Source organism: Pteropus vampyrus, unplaced genomic scaffold (genome assembly GCF_000151845.1).
Source record: "Pteropus vampyrus isolate Shadow unplaced genomic scaffold, Pvam_2.0 Scaffold166, whole genome shotgun sequence".
Taxonomy (NCBI): Eukaryota; Metazoa; Chordata; class Mammalia; order Chiroptera; family Pteropodidae; genus Pteropus; species Pteropus vampyrus.
In genome coordinates, this window is record NW_011888947.1 from 2,923,645 (window position 1) to 2,939,747 (window position 16,103).

General features: G+C 45.3%; 1 protein-coding gene across 1 annotated transcript in view; it reads left to right on the forward strand.

The window, feature by feature from the left end:
- The first annotated feature begins 5,616 nt into the window (after positions 1-5,616).
- COTL1 (coactosin like F-actin binding protein 1) overlaps positions 5,617-16,103 on the forward strand; it is a 44,555-nt gene continuing 34,068 nt past the window's right edge. Inside the window, exons 1-2 of the mRNA XM_011370281.2 lie at positions 5,617-5,891; positions 6,148-6,230. Of these exons, the coding sequence (XP_011368583.1) occupies positions 5,815-5,891; positions 6,148-6,230 (160 nt within the window). The 5' untranslated portion in view covers positions 5,617-5,814. The remainder of the gene's footprint in view (positions 5,892-6,147; positions 6,231-16,103) is intronic.

Below are 16,103 nucleotides of genomic sequence, written 5' to 3' on the forward strand. Positions count from 1 at the left end.
CTTGGGTATATTCATAAGATTGAAATTGCTGGGTCATATGATAGCATTATGTTTAACATTCTGAGGCGCTGCAAACTATTTTCCAAAGCAAATATACCATTTTATATTACCACTAGCAGTATATGAGAATTTCAATTTCTCTGCATCTTCACCAACATTTATAGTCTGTTTTTTTAATTTTAGCTATCTTAATGGGTGTGAAATGATATCTCACTGTGGTTTTGACCTGCATTTTTCTAATAAACTAGTCTTGTTGACCATATTTTCACATACTTATTGGTCATTTGTATATCTTCTTTGAACAAATGTCTATTCAAATCCTTTGACTATTTTTAAATTGGTTTACTTGTCTTTATTGTTGAGTCATAATTGTTTTTTTAAAAATATATTTTGGATACTAGATCTTTATCAGATATATGATTTGTATATATTTTCTCCAATCCTGTATCTTGTTTCCTTACTTTCTTGATGGTGACCTTTAAGTCACAAAAATGTTTAATTTTGTTGAAGTCCAATTTATCTAATTTTTCCCTCTGTCACTTCTGTTTTTTGTGTCATATCTAAGAAATAACTGCTTAATCCAAGGTATAAAAACTTACACCTGCTTTCTTCTAGGAATAGCTTTTATGTTTATGTCCGTGGCCTATTTCGAGTTAATTTTTATATATGGCGTGAGGTAGGGATCCAACTTCTTTTGCATGTGCTATACGATTGTTCCAGCACCATTTGTTGAAACGACTATTCTTTCCCTTGTCAGTTATCTTGGCACCCTTGTCAAAAAAATCAATTGACCATAAATGTAAGAGTTTATTTCTGGACTCTCAATTGTATTCCACTGATCTACATGTCTATCCTTATGCAAATATCACCTGTCTTGACTCTTCTCTCCCTCTCACCCTACATTCATTCATTCAACAACAATGAATTGTGTATCTGTCAGGAACTGGTGCAGTGCTTGGAGACGGGCACACAATCGTGAGTGAGATGGATGCTGTTCCTGCCCTCATTGACCTGACATCCTTCTGGGAGTGGATAGACAATATATAAGTAGAGAAATAATTACAAAAGATAACTTCACATAGTGATGAATGATATGGAAAACAAAAGATTATGTGATAGTGACCAGTGGAGGTTACAGAGAGGGCTAATTTATATTGGGATGTTAGAGAAGGCCTCTTTGAGGGTTAACATTTGAGGTCTGAATGAGAAATCAGCCATGTAGAATTTTGGGTACGGCGTGCCGGGCAGAAGGGTAGAATTTGTCTAAAGGTGAAATTGCCTAAAGGATGCACAAAGGAGGGCAAAATAGAAATGTACAGAACAATAGAGGCAAAACCCTGATTGAAATATGCCTGAATTCCACTTAGCCCTAATCTTTTCAGTCACTGAGCTATGACTTCCCTCCAATATTGTTTAAATCTATTTGAACTAAATGTTCTTTTGTTTACAACCTGTAGTATCAACACTGAAGTTACTGTTGTCTCCCTCGCTAGACTATAAGCCTCAGGAGGGCAGGAAGAGTATTTGTCTCGTTTACATTCACAAGCAGGCGGATCATTTACATAACATTTATATTGCCCAAGTTTAAGAAACAAGAGGTTCCAAAAAGAGATCCAGATCGTTTGCATTTCTTAGGCAATTGGAAGGCTTGACACATTCATACTAACATTCTTGCATGGCAACAAAGGCGGAGCTGAGAACCAGCAGCCCCCTTTAGATGTCAGTTCTCAGAGGAGGGCAGACCACAGAGGATCACCTTCTCTAGAAAAATTTTCTCATTGGTTGTGTTCTTGGCTGATTTACATTATGTGCCTGCACCCTACAGGCAAGTGTTTGTGAGCCCCTTGGACACATAATGGGTCCCGTGCTAGGAATGAATGAATAAATGAATGAACGAATGCACAAAATTATACTACTCCCCCAATCCTCCACATAGTACATAGTGTCAAATATTTTGATTCAATTTCTCTTCTAAAGAAACATGAGTTGAATTAGATTTTTTTTTAATATTGCACGGATCCCAATTTAAACAAATATTTACACATAGCATTTATTTCTGGCGTGTAGTTTATTTTTCTGCGTTAGCCAGGCATATTGACCTGAGAGTGTTCAAAATCGGGTTCTTTTAAAAACTAACCCTTTATATTTTCATTCCAGCAGAGGGCGACAGCAACAACAAAAAGAAGGAAAACAGCGGTTAGGTGGAATATTTTCCGGGTCTTCCTCCAGTAACGCTGAACCTTGGAATAAAATTCAGATTGGGAGCCACTTTTTTTGTTTATTTGTTATTTAATATTCTCAATAATTAATACATTCATATGGTTAAAAAATAAATAAAATAAAATAAAATAAAATAAAATGATGCATGGTGAATATTCTCTCCCACCTCGCTCTCCCTTGTGCCTGGCTTCCTACTTAACCTCCCCCACAGGTACAACTGCTGTTTTTCTTTTGAGGTTTTTATGCACATACAAACAAATATAAATATCTATTTACAGCTTCCTCCCCTTTATCCAAAAGGTAGGTACACCAAAGATGTTCCGAATATACTCTTCTATACCTTGCTTCCCTTTGTCCACGACTTGTCTTGTAGAACGTTCCATATCAGTACATAGAGAAAAGTTTCTCTCATTCTCTCTCTCTTTCCATCATTCCTTCTCTCACAGCAGCATAGTTCTCCACGGCATACTCGTATCATTTTCTCTTTACCCAGGCCTCTACTGATAGGCATTCAGGTTGTTCTTAATCTTCTGCTACTAGAAATAAAGCTCAGTAAATAACATTGACTATCTTTTGCGTGTGTGTGTGTGCGCGCGCGCGCGCGCGCGCGCACACACACACACACACACACACACACACACACACACACACACACACACACAAATGTATGTATAGCAGTGGCTGTCAGCCTCACAGCACATGAAAACCACCTAGGGGAGCTACCCAGTCCACACCTCAGATCAATTTTATCAGAATCTGTGAGTGTGAAACCAGGGCATCCTGGTGATTCCAGTATCCAGCTGGGCACCACTAACCCTTGAGGGGAAATTGATGGGTCAAGAGCATATAGATTTATAAATTTACTAGATATTGTCAAATGCTATGTATGAGAAGGGCAGAGTCTTCATAGTCTCACCAATAAATCAGGCTTGTCAAACTTTGATTGTTGCCAACTGCTAATTTTTTTTTAAAGGTATCTCAGTCCTGCTTTAATTTGCTTTTCTAGCCATTTGATCTGTCTGGTCATATCCTGTGCCCATTTCTTTTCTTTTTTTTTTAGATTGGTTTCTCAGAAGTCAGCAAGATTCTTTGTGATTTGAGCTACAAATACTTTTCACTGCTTTGTCTTTTGTTTTTACACTTTGCATGAGGCAGTATGTTTTTTTCTATTGAAGACTTTTTAAATATTTGAAAGTATCCATCTTTTGTTATGGCTTCTGGATTTTGATCATGGTTAGAAAGACTTTTCCCATTCCAGACTTATAAAGAAAGCCTCCTATGTTTTCTTCTGGAACTTTTGTGGTTTCCATTATTTACGTTTATATTTATGATTCTTTTGGAATTTACCCTGGTCAATGGTGTGATGTGTGGATCCATTTTTGTCTGTTTTTCTCTCCAGTGGTTAATCGTCTCATTACCTTTATCAGGGAGTAAGGTAGGAACTGCCTTGGGCTGCATTGAATCAAAATTTCTTTGTTTTTGTCTTTTTATTATAGTGTTGGGGTTCAGAATGAGTCACTTCAAGATGTGCCTCCATGGTATACAGATCGTTCTGAGCCAAAGGTACCTTTAGCAGCAGGCTCAAGGGAAACTTCTGCTCCTTCTTTAACTACCTAGAAGAACCTGAATTAAGGGCCTTTGCCCATAAGATATTATCAGAGATAACCTCTTTTGACCTATATATAGGGCAGGACAAATGTCTATTTACTAAGCATCTGCTCGTCTTATCATTCTGCAATGACTCTGAAGCCCCCAAGGAAACATACTTCATCCCTAGTTCAGGATGTCTTATTACCCATGTTCCTTTTCTGTCTCTGAATCTCTCCTGTATGTGGGGCTCCCATACATATGTAAGTGTTAAATTTTGTTATTTTCTCTTGCTAATCTGTCTCATGTCTATTTGATTATTAAAGCATCCGGAAGAACCTTGATGGTAGAGGAAAGTTTGTTCCTCCCTTGCAATAGCAACACCTGCCCCCACTTTCCTGGAAATGTGGTACCATCTACCCATTGATTAATTCATTGACTGACCTTTTTTGTTTGCCACTCAGAATTTTATTATTAATTGGACATTGTCCTTGACTTTTTGGATTTCTATTTAGGATTTATTTTAATTAATAACCAACAGCGATGACCTTTCATTAAATATCTAATATATTTGTTTACATGTATCATTTCGGTTAAACCACAAACCAAACCTAGGATGTCAGTATCGGTATTATTCCATTCTAGTAAAGTAATCTTCGAGCTTTAGAGGCTTGACCAAGGACCCACAGTTAGAAAGTAGCAGGCTGGTCTCCAGGATCTGGCCCTTTTATCTGTCTTGACACTGTAACTGGTCTCTGTGGAATGACTGGATGAGAGAATGAATGAGTGAGTCAGTGAGGAAATGAAGAAGACAGAATGAGTCAGCTCTTCACTCAGAGGAACCCAAATGGAGAGATAAGATGTGAATGCAAATAACCAGAATACAAAGTAAACAGTGATCCCACCAGCATTTTGGAAGCAGTCCACTTTGTATCCCCTCCTGTTTCAGATGCTTAATTCCTTCTAATTCCTCCCCACCTAGAAACCTCGGAGCCAAACACTGAGGTGAGGTGGGGGCAGTCTCCTTTGGTCTGATGCATTAAGTCAGCCACTTGGAGATCCCCTGTGGATCTGGGGAGCTCTGCAGCCCTGGGGAGGGGGGAGAAGGAAGGAAGGGGACTAAGGAGGAGGGAGATGCAAGGTGGGGGAGGGAAGAGGAAGAAAGAAGGGAAGGGAGAAGGGAGGAGGTGGAGGAAGAGAGCTTGAGAAAGAGGGAATACGGAGGAAGGAGTTGGGGGTGGGGATACTGAGGTGAAAGAAGGAGGAAAGAGGAGGGGAGGTAAGCGGGTGGAAAGGGGAGAGGGAGGGAATAGGTAGGGGGAGAAGGGGTTAGAGTAGTGGGTGGAGCAAGGAGGGGAGAGTAGAGGAGGGGTAGGGAATAAGGAAGAAGAAACAAGGAGGGGGGAGGAGAGAGCAAGAGCAAAAAAGGGGTAGAAAGAGGTGAGAGAGGGGTTGGGGAGGAAGAAATGGGGGGAGGAGTTGGGGGAGTGGGAGACGAGAAGGGGGTTGGGAAGAGGCGCAGGGGAGGAGGGAGAAGAGAGAAAGAAGAGGGGGAGGGAGGAGGAAGAAGGAGGAGAGACAGAGAGGCGGTAGAGGGAGGGGGAAAAAGCCCCTTTAGCCCTCACTGCGGAGTTGCGCAACCCACCGGGCTAAGATTGGTCGCCTGCGAGTAAAGAGACCCCGCCCCCGCGGCTCGGCCACTAATGATGAGCGGGGACGGAGCGGCCGCGGCCTGGGGGGGCCAATGGCTGGAAGGGGTCTGGGCGGGGCGTCCCAGGGGGCGGGGCGACGGGGCCTTGGTCCAGGCGAGCGCTCAGTACGCACTCGCAGCTGCCGCCGCGCTCGAAGCACGGATCTCGCATCCCTGCGTAGCTCTCGCCGCTGCAGTCACCCGCCGCTTTCGCTCGCCCGCCTTCGGCGCGTCCCCGCCGCGCTCCGATCCCTGCGGCTGGCCCGGGGCGTGCTCGGTGCTCTTGGGCAGAGTGTCCCCGCTGTGGTCCCGCGGCAATGGCCACTAAAATCGACAAAGAGGCTTGCCGGGAGGCGTACAACCTGGTGCGCGACGACGGCTCGGCAGTCATCTGGTGAGGAACTTTCTATTGCTCTCCAGGCCCCGCTCCCCAAGCTCGCGAGGGGCCTGGTGCACTGAGCCGTCTTCCAGGCGGGACGGATTAAGGGTCATCCGGTGCTGTCTTCCTCAGCCCTAACCCAGGACAGCGTGGAAAGCCAGCACTGGCTTCTCTCGAGCCAGGGCATCTTTTAGATTGTCCTGCTGGGAGCTCGGCACCATGCAGCTACCAACGCTGACGTGTGTCTGTTTTTTCTTCTCCCAATCCAAAGGGTGACTTTTAAATATGAGGGCTCCACCATCGTCCCCGGCGAGCAGGGAGCGGAATATCAGGACTTCATCCAACTGTGCACAGGTATGAGACGCACCTTTTGGGGGAATTCCTGATCTTTTGAGAAATTGTTAAAGTCTGGGGGAGGAGTGGCAGAGGCCAAACTGGGAAGAGCCTGTGGCCACTCTGGGCGCCCCCGGCTCTGGAAGATTTGAGCATTTTAAAGCCTCAAAAAGCTTCCTTTCTGGACATCTGGAGCAACCAATGGTGACTGCCTGCCTAGCTTCCTTGCTCCGCAGTACCCTCTCCGGGTGGGACAGCCCCTTTGCCCCCTGCGGATCACTGGTTTTTCCACAGCCAACTCTTGCGGTTCCAAACTCCAGTGTTCAGCCCTCCCACCTTCCCCTTTGATCGGTCAGTGAGCCAAAATAAAAATACTGGAGCAAGAGAAACGAACTGTCAGGTGCACCCTCCTTTCAACCACAATCATTTTCAGTGTGCTGGATATATGTTTTTTATTTGATTAATATAGAGCCAGATATGAAAGAATACACCCCACATTCCATTTATATGAAACTGTAGAAAAGGCAACAGTAATCTGTGCTGTGTAAAGTCAGAATAGTGGTCACATTTTGGGATAGAGAGCCACTGACAGGGAGGGAGCACAAGGAAGGCTTGGGGGAGGGTGCGTTGGAAATGTCCTGTATTTTGATCTTAGAGGTGGTTATAGAGGTGTGTGCACATGTAAGAAATCATTAAGCAAATACTTAAGATGTATAAACTTTGTGCACTTCCCTGGTGTATTATGAACCATTAAAAGGAAAGAACAGGTAGTGTGCATAACCCTAAACCCCTCGATCAAGTCAAAGGCCCGGCATCATTGGTAAATAGGTCCCTTTAAAGCTGAGATCGGAGAGTGGGCTTCCTCCTAGCCCTTGGTCTCTAGCTTGGAAACATATTCAGACAAAGGCAGCACAGCCTGGAGGTTAGGGCGTGGGCTCTGAGCTAGCCTGGGAGAGTGGGTTTGAATCCCTGAGTGGTCACTTTCTAGCTGTTTGGTTGGGGCAAGTTACTTTACCTCTGGGGGGCCTTGGTTTTCCTCACCCGTAACCTTGGAGGGTTGTTGTGAAGATAAGTGAGTCATTGTGTGTCATATGCTCAGGACAATGCCTGTACAAACTACAGGGTCATTTGTGAACTAAAGTACAAAATTGTGCTAAGGATCATGCGACTGCTCCTTTTTCTAACTACTTTCTTAATCAAATGACATTTTGAATTAATCTCATTCACAGAATATTTATGAAGTGTCGGCTACGGGCTGGTGGTACTAGGTTTTTTCTTTTTAATGTTCTTCCAACTAAAATGTCTTTCTGAGAGCTGCCTCCAGACTTTCACTCATTGCTTTTGTAAAAGATTGGTTCAAAATATCAGACTCGTAAAGTACCATAACAACTCATATTTCCTAAGATGCACAGGGTGGAGAGTTGGTGGGGTCAGGATTGGGACCCAGACCCCTGACTCAGGAGCCCTCTCAACCACTGCTATTCTTCTGCCACCGTGGCAAATGCTTTTGCAAGTGGAATAAGCATAAACTCTTGACTTTCTCCCGATTTGGTGCACAAATAGGAGATTCAGCAGTGATTTTTGCCTTGCTGGCTCTGAGGCTTTGTTTCTCAGGCCAGCTTTCCTATTCCCTGAACTGGGGGACAGTAAACTACCAGTTTCTTTCCTCCTGCTGCCTGGCCATCCATCACTCCGCCCCCCCTGCCCCCATCAGACTGGGTTCTGCCTCTGAAGCTATTATTGTTCTCTTCATCAAGTAGGAGAAGGTGACCCAGGGAAGAAAGAGCATCCTGTCAATAGATTCTGAACAGATGCTTCTGGCCATTGGGCCTGCTAAACTGGAAGGGCTTGCTTGGGTCAGAGAACACTTCCTTCCTCCCTTGGGCTTTGCGGTTTTTTACTCTGACCCTTCCTCCAAGGACAGGGATGGGAGTGGGGCATGCCTGGCCGGGGAACTAAAAATGCTTTCCCTGCTGCTTGTTGATCTTATGAATGGACTGTGGGATCTGAAAGCTCAGTCTGCTTTGGCTGGAAGTCTGCCTTCCTTCCCCAGCCATCTGTTAGACAAATGTATAGGCGAGTTATGGGTGCTGTGTCTGCTCTTGTTCCTCCCCGAAAAGCTTGTTGCTTCCCACTGCTGTGTCCTTACAACCTAATGACAAAGAAATCGGAACACTAACTAGTAACTTTTGATGTGTCTGTCCCTGCACTTGACATGCTTTGTCTCTGTTACTGAGATTGTTTCCCTTCTACAGATGAGTAAACCAAGGCCCAGAGCGGTTAAACGTCTTGCCCAAGATCACACTGCTAGGACATTGCAGAGCTGGGGGGTCTCGAACCCAGGCAGGCTGGCTCCAAGGCCCATGTTCTTGTCCTTTTAGCTCTAAGAAGTGCTTTAGATTCTCCTCTCCCAGCCATGAGACTTCTTTAGTGGTACAGCAGGTTCTGGTTGGGGCTTGTGGGATTGTTTGCAGCTTATTAAAGACATGTTTGCCCACTTGTGTGATGCAGGGAGGGCTCTTTGTAGGCCTAATTTTCAGCCAGGTGTCCTGACAGGCCTGAGGGTCCCCTTTAGCACAGGCTTCCTGTTTCCAGACATCTCACAAGGTGCACAGAGGACTTGGAAGACCAGGAACTGCACCTGGTCTCTGTCTCCATTGCTCTGGGCTGCAGGGTTAGGAGTGGGGCATTTCCTCCTGGGCTCTTTCTCTGACAGCCCCTCCTGGGTCATTGTCTCTCTGAAACACCTTCCTTCCCCTCCCCTCTCCTCTCTGGCTACTATCTTCCTTCTCCTGTTCTTGCCCAGCATTTTCCAGGATGGAATCTGTCTGTCCAGCCTCCCACTGTCATCTCTCCCAGCCCCCAGGCCTGGCCTCTCCTTGTCCACTGCAGCTATTTTCTGGAAGGTCGCCGAACTGGAAAGTTGCTGGGCCATCATCTTCCTGCTCCTTTCTGCTGGCAGGATTTGGAGACCTGTCTGGCCCTGCACTGGCTCTTCTGGCCTTGGACTCATCTGGCCCCTCCTTCTGCACTAAGCGGTCCGTCATCATCTCCATCTCTGCTCTTGCTTCTACACCATACTTCAGTCCATATAGGTGGTCAGAGATCTCTCAGGTGCAGTGAGAGAATCTCCATGCAGATCAGCTTACGCAAAAAATCGGTCTGTAACTTCCATGGTTGGAAAGTCCAAGAGAAGTGCTAGCTAGCTACACGTAAGTCTGCCCAAGTTCAAACCCCATCTCTTCCATCTCCTGCCTCTCTCTGCCTTCCTCCTTTATCGCCCTTCTTGTGGGCAGGCGGGCCGGAGGGCAGGTTCTCATTGAGTGGTGATACACGTGGCCACCAGCTTTCTCTGCTTCCAGGCCACAGGCAGAGCCATCCCAATGGAGAGAGAGAGTCCTTCTGCCAATGATTTTGGGTCTCCAGACTATCCTCAGCCTGGCTGGGTTTGTGTGTCCATCCTGAACCAATCCCCGGGACTCTGGCTGACTGAGTCTGGATCAGTGCCCACCCCTGGAGCAGGGGAGGGTGGCTCTCTAAAAGAAGAGTCGGGGCTGGGGAGTTGGGTTGGGTGTGTGCTACTTCCTGAGAGGGGCAAACTAAAAAACAGGTCCATTGCCTCTGACCCATGACTCCTTTATTGCAACAGTTTTCCAGCCTTTGCTCTTTCTCATCTTATATCCATTCTCCCCGCATCTTTCGAGTAACTTTCTAAAACACCTCTCTAATCACGTCACTCTTCTGTTCATTAACCTTCCAGGACTCCCCTCTGCCCACTGAATTAAGCATAGGCCATCTGATTGGCATTCCATTCAACTTGTCTCCACCCACGTCTCCTGCCCAATAGCTTCCCAAACCCTTCTCTGTACACCTGTAGCCTGACACTGTGTAACACTCCCAGCCTTCGGGCCCTTGACTTTGGATATTGCCTCCAAGAGGATTCATCTTCCTTATCTCAACCCATCTGATATTCAGCCTAGTTCGATCCCTTCTTTATTTGAACAGTCAGGATACTTTGGAATCAGAAAAGCTCTAAATTCGCATCCCAGCTCTGCCCCTCTCTTATTGTGTGGCCTTGGGCAAGGACATTCCTTCCTCTACTCTTCAGTTTTCTGGTCTGTAAAATGGGGATCCTGACAATGCCTATCTCTGAGGGTAACTAAAATATTACCTCTAAAATGAGAGCACCGGCCCTTGATACACATTGACTGTTGTTATTGTCCCTTTATATCATTATTTTTCCTCTTATAGTGCTTATGACATTGCGTTGTCTGTTCTGAAGCCTTCAGTGTATGCCCCACCTCAGCACACTGTCGAGGCTTAACCCTGGGTTAGCTCACAGTAGGCACTCCTCGACCCTAAGCTGGCATGCAGTGAGCATCGGGCCCAGTGTGGGCATGCAGTAGACTTCGGCCCAGGTCCACATGCCATAGCTGCTCAGAATGTGGTAAGAGTTGGTTAGCGCACTGGTTAAAGATTTGGGCCGCATCAGATGGCCTGGGTTTCAATACTTGCCAGTCATGTGACCTGGAGCACCCACATGGTCATCCTTGGTCATCCTTCTGGTATAATGTGGTCATTAGGAGGAGAAAGGAAGCAAGTCTTTGGTACCTAGGATATAGTCAAGTGCTCCATAAATGTTAATTAGCATCGCTGTAATCTCATTGGTAGAATTTAATTAATGTGAAAGTAGAGAATGTGGTGTGAGAGCACCAGAAAGGTGGGAAGGTGAAGAGGCGACGGAGAGGAAATGGGTACTGAGCTGCGCTGTAGGGTCTCTGGTTCCCCTGACAGAGCCATTGCGAGTCAGGAGGAGCTGGGGCTCAGCTGGCAAAGACAGCACGAAAGGAACCATTTGCCAGACTAACTGGACACATGATCTCTCTCTGATCAAAGCATACAGGGCTCATAGATCACCTATATGTGACAAGGCATTGGCTTGGGCCATCTATGAAATCACATTCTGCTTTTGCACCTTACAAGTAAAACATGTTCCTTGTAGAATATTCAGAAACCAAGACTAAGAAAAAAGAAGAGAATACAAACCAGATATAGTTCGGTTACCATGCAGAAATTTGTTCATTCATTTGTCCTCCGTCCCCTCCCCGTCTTTCTTCTCTTCCCCTCTCATTTCTTTCCTTCCTTCCCTTCTTCCCCCGTCCCTCTCTCCCTCCCTCCCTTCCCTCCTTCCTTCCTTCCTTCCTTCCTTCCTTCCTTCCTTCCTTCCTTCCTTCCTTCCTTCCTTCCTTCCTTCCTTCCTTCCTTCCTTCCTTCCTTCCTTCCTTCCTTCCTTCCTTCCTTCCTTCTTTCCTTCCTTCCCTCTTTCTTTCCTTCCCTCCTTCTTTCCTTCCTTCCTTTCTTCCTTCAATGGACACGAGTTGGTTACTCTGCAGGATACTGTACTAGGCACTGAAGATAAACACAGAAGCAGGGAAGGCCCATGTCCTCATGAAGCTGATGTTTTATTGTCATTGCCCAACCTTTAAAGTGGCTACATAATGTTCTCTCATATAAATGTAACATTGTTTAACCATTCCTTTATTGATGGACCCCAAGGTACTCTGTTGTAAGTAGTTTTATTTTGGAAAGAATCCAGGCATCTGGGAATGAATCTAGTTTTTTATTGGTGCTGATTTTAGAGCCGATCAGTTATGAGTATTGATGGTAGAGCCAGGGTGTCTTGCTCCACTGAGACACCCTGGTGTGCTGTGTGACCGTGGGCAAGTCTCCCAGATTCTCTGTTTCTTCATCTGTAAGTTGGTGATAATGGTTACACGTAATGCCCAGGTTGTGAAGATAAACTGACATGACACATATAAAGCTTGTAGGGCAGTGCCTGGTATAGGGTCAGTGCTCAATAAATGTGGCTATTGTTAATGTAGCACCTTCTTAGGTGTTGCACATTAGTGGAGAGGTTGAAATAAACTTGATGTGTGGGTAGGTTACCAGAAAAGGTACATTCATGGAGGGCAGTGTCAACATGAAGCTTGATTTGGGGTAGATGCCCTGTGATGTTGGCTGGATGATAGTCTGGGTGCAGATGATATTCCCATGATGCTCTGGTGAGCCCGGAGTGTTCAGCTCAAAACACTACTCACAGAGAGATGTGGTTTCCAACGTTTTTGTCTGTCCAGCATTCCATCCTTTGGGAGAATGTCTCCTTCTTCCTATTTTATAATAATCCTGCTCAGCCAATGTAGTTCCAGCATGGATGATTCTTCCCCTTCCCACTGGGAGGGCTCTTGACCCAGACCTGGCCAATCAGAGTAGGTCATCTTCTCTGTTAACTGATTGGTTGAGGGTTGGGCCCAGGAAGCTGAAGTCAAGCCAATCAGATTCATTCCTGAGACTTTGGGTGGAGTTGTTGGGAAAGAATCCCTTTATCTTTCTCTGGGTTTAAGACCTGTAAGCATAACGAAGGCTTGGAGCTTATAGGACCCATCTACCGTTTGGAGAGAAAGCTGTCTGAGAACTCAGGAACAGAGCCAAAGATAGAGAGCGGTGACCAGATGACATGGCTTAAATTCTTGGATCTAGCCATTTGAATTTTTTTGAGCCAATTGAAATTTTTTCTTAAGCCAGCTTGAGTGAGTTTTTTTTGTTTGTTTGTTTGGGTTTTTTTCCAATCATTTCCCAAGGGTAGGCAGCTGTGAACAGGATAATAGAGGAGAATCCAGGTTGGGCAAGGAATTCAAAACCTCTCATGTGAGAACTGATAAGGAAATTGGGCATATTTAACCTGGAGGAGTGACACCTCAGGGGGACATGTGTGTTGTCCTCAGATGTTTGAGCGGCTGTTATGTGGAAGATGTGAACTTCTTCAGTGTTGCTACCCCCATCCCAACTCCCTGTAATAGAAGAGCACCAAACAGTAGAAGTTTCAGGGGTAGATTTTGGGTCCATATGAGGAAGAACTGTCCTCAAGTTAGAATGGGCTGTCACTGGAGGTAGTGAGACCCCCTCATCATGAAAGTTATGTTGGAAGAGGTTGCTCGAACACTTGGCATAGATGTTTAAGAAAGGGATTGAAAGAGGCCATACTTAACCATGCATCCTCTCACAGCTGCCTCCTCTGGTCTATTCTATCTCAAGAAGAATGACAAAGTACATTAACATAGGCTTGAGCGATGCCCCTCTAGGATGGGGTCAGCCTGACCAGGTACTGAGAGTGGCAGTGGGTTCGTTCCTAAGGAAGATGGGGGCATGTTTACTGTTAAAGAAAAAATTATTTATTCTGACATTTGTTAAAGAATGGTAAAACAGACTTTATTCAGGGGACTGTTGTGATAAGTATAGAGACCATTGCAAAATAGGGAAGAAAAATTGGTCTCAACTCTGAGTACAACAAGCCAAAGTGGGAATTTATAGTCACAGAGCAGGTTGAGGGTGAGTGGATGGAAAATTACCAAGAGGAAGCATCAGGGGTGAGGGGGATTCTGGCCAAACCAACCTAACAATATTCTTGCTGAAGGCAGGCTGGGGTGCTCATACATCACCCCAGGAGGATGGTGGAGGATGAGGAACATGCTCATATTTCAAGGGTGATCAGATATGGAATATGGGGGATTCTGGCTAAACTGACTTAGCAGGATTGTTGCTAAAATCAGATAATGGAGAGATGAACACACAAGTCCACAAGTTGAGACCTAGTTGAGAAAGAGCTCTGACTAGAGTTTGTGGTCAAGAGTCTAACTAGAGTTTGTAGTCAAGTTGAGAATCTTTGCCATAACCAAAGAAGGGTGATGGAATGCAAGAGACAAATACACTTGCTGTCTGTGGCACTGTGTGTGTAGCAGTACAACACATGTACAATTGGCAGACTATGTATCATGCTGTTCTGCCTTGGGTCCCCCGCTCCCACCCCGCCACAGTTGTACATACACGTGGATTTCAGAAATTTGAGTGAGAAGGGAAGGAGAGAGATTGTCTAATGGGTCTAAAAGGATATGAAGTCAAAAGGAAGCTTTAAATCAGTGCTTTGGACATTGTGAAGTGCTAAACAGTGTGTCAGTTATACACTCAATAAACATTGGCTGAGCACTGGCTTTGTTTAAGAAACAATGTTGGGTTATGATTTTTAAGTGGCACCCTAAAGGGCGATTGAGCCACTGCTTTCATAGTTTTCTGCAACATTCAGTCTCAATATCCTTTTCTCACATACCTATTGCTGGGAGGTCCTGAGCTGCATCACATGGCTTGTGTCATAAGCTCATGGGTTTTGTGACAGCTCTTTTTCAGATTGTCTATAGGTGATATTTGTGCTTGCTTTTGAGTTTGTGGCCACATCTCGCATGGGGAAGGTTGCTAGATGTTCGTCTTCCTGGTAAGTAGAGTGTCCTTTGTTCAACTAGTGTTCAACTAGTTGAATTGAATTGAATTTTTGCCCCTTGAAAATCCTTAGGAGTTAATGTAAACTCTTTGAAAGTGTTGCTTATGGATCGTGTAGATATTATGTCTACCTGCTCCCCTCATTACATTCTGGTGTCCCCCCTCCCTTCTTCACCTCATTACATTCTGGTGTCCCCCCACACCCAGAGCATGGAATCCCATGCATAGGTCTTTGGTTATTCTGGCTGCCAAATCTGGTGACCATTTCTTTGTCTTTACTCCACTTGACCTCCCTGAAGCATTTGTCAGTGACCTCTACTTACTGAAAATATACCCTTCCCTCTGCTTCTGCCTTGCAATGGTTCCTTAGTTCTCCCTCTATTTCTCTCATCTCTTGTTCTCACTTCCTTCTCTTGGTTCTCTTTTCTCTTCCTGCCCCATAAGTGTGGGTGTTTCCTAGGGCCCCACCTTTGATTATGGTATTTCCTTCTCCAGGACATTTGGTGAACACCTACTGTGTGCCAAGTTGCCGAAAGCTGAGTTGGGCCCTTTCCCCGACTCCAGTGAACTTGCAGTCCAGGCCAGAGGTGGCTTTCTAAACTTCACATCAGATTGCATCAACCCCTCTCCCCTTAAGAACCTTTTGTATTTTTTGCCATAAGGTCCAAATGTTTAGAGATTACATGGATGCCCTTTATGACAGGGTGCTATTAGGCAAAATGGTCTCAAGTGCTTGGTGTGACCAACACCATCTCAAGAAGCAAGTTGCTCTCAGTGACTTCTAGGTCATCCCAGGATGGGTGGGCTTTGGAATGTGCAGCTCTTAACAAGTCCATGCCACTGGATCAAGCCACCTGTGTTCCTGGAGGCTATATGTATAATATGTATAAATATTAGGCCCCCATCCCCTTTTGGGTGCGGAGATCTGCCATCTTGCTGCTGCCCAAGTTATCCATAAGTTCCCTTAATAAACTCTTTGATTTAATTCTGAAGTTGTCAGCCTCTTTTTTCAATCACTTGGCTGCATCTTCTTCCGGAGGTTGATTTCAGTTATACCTCAGGAAATTTTTCCAGCAGATGCTCACCACCTACCCACCCTGCCATGCATATCCTCAACACATAAGATTCTGACCTCGTGGATGCCCAAATGCCAGGCACTGTGTAGGTGCTTTGCATGTATTAACTCATCTACTTTTTCTCATCTGTGAGGGATGTGGCTGGAGTGAGTACAGTGACAACTGTAAGTAGGAATTATCCCCATTTTACTTATGGTTTCCTTGGAGAGTCAAAAGTCGCTCACTTGAGATGGTACAATAAGTGGAAAAACTGAACTTTGAACCCAGATCTGTGTCTGAAGCTCCCAGCTTTCCCCCTGCACTGTGCTGCTCTGCCCTCCCCCTTCCTTAAGACTCGTGGACAGTCTTCGTGCTCTGTCCTCATCCATTTTGCTTTCCTGGAGGACTCGTATATATCTGTCAAGGCCCAGTGTAAATGCATATTCCCTGGGCTCAGATGCGTCCCTTGCCTTTATGATGCCACTACATTGTGCAATGATTGTCTGTTTCT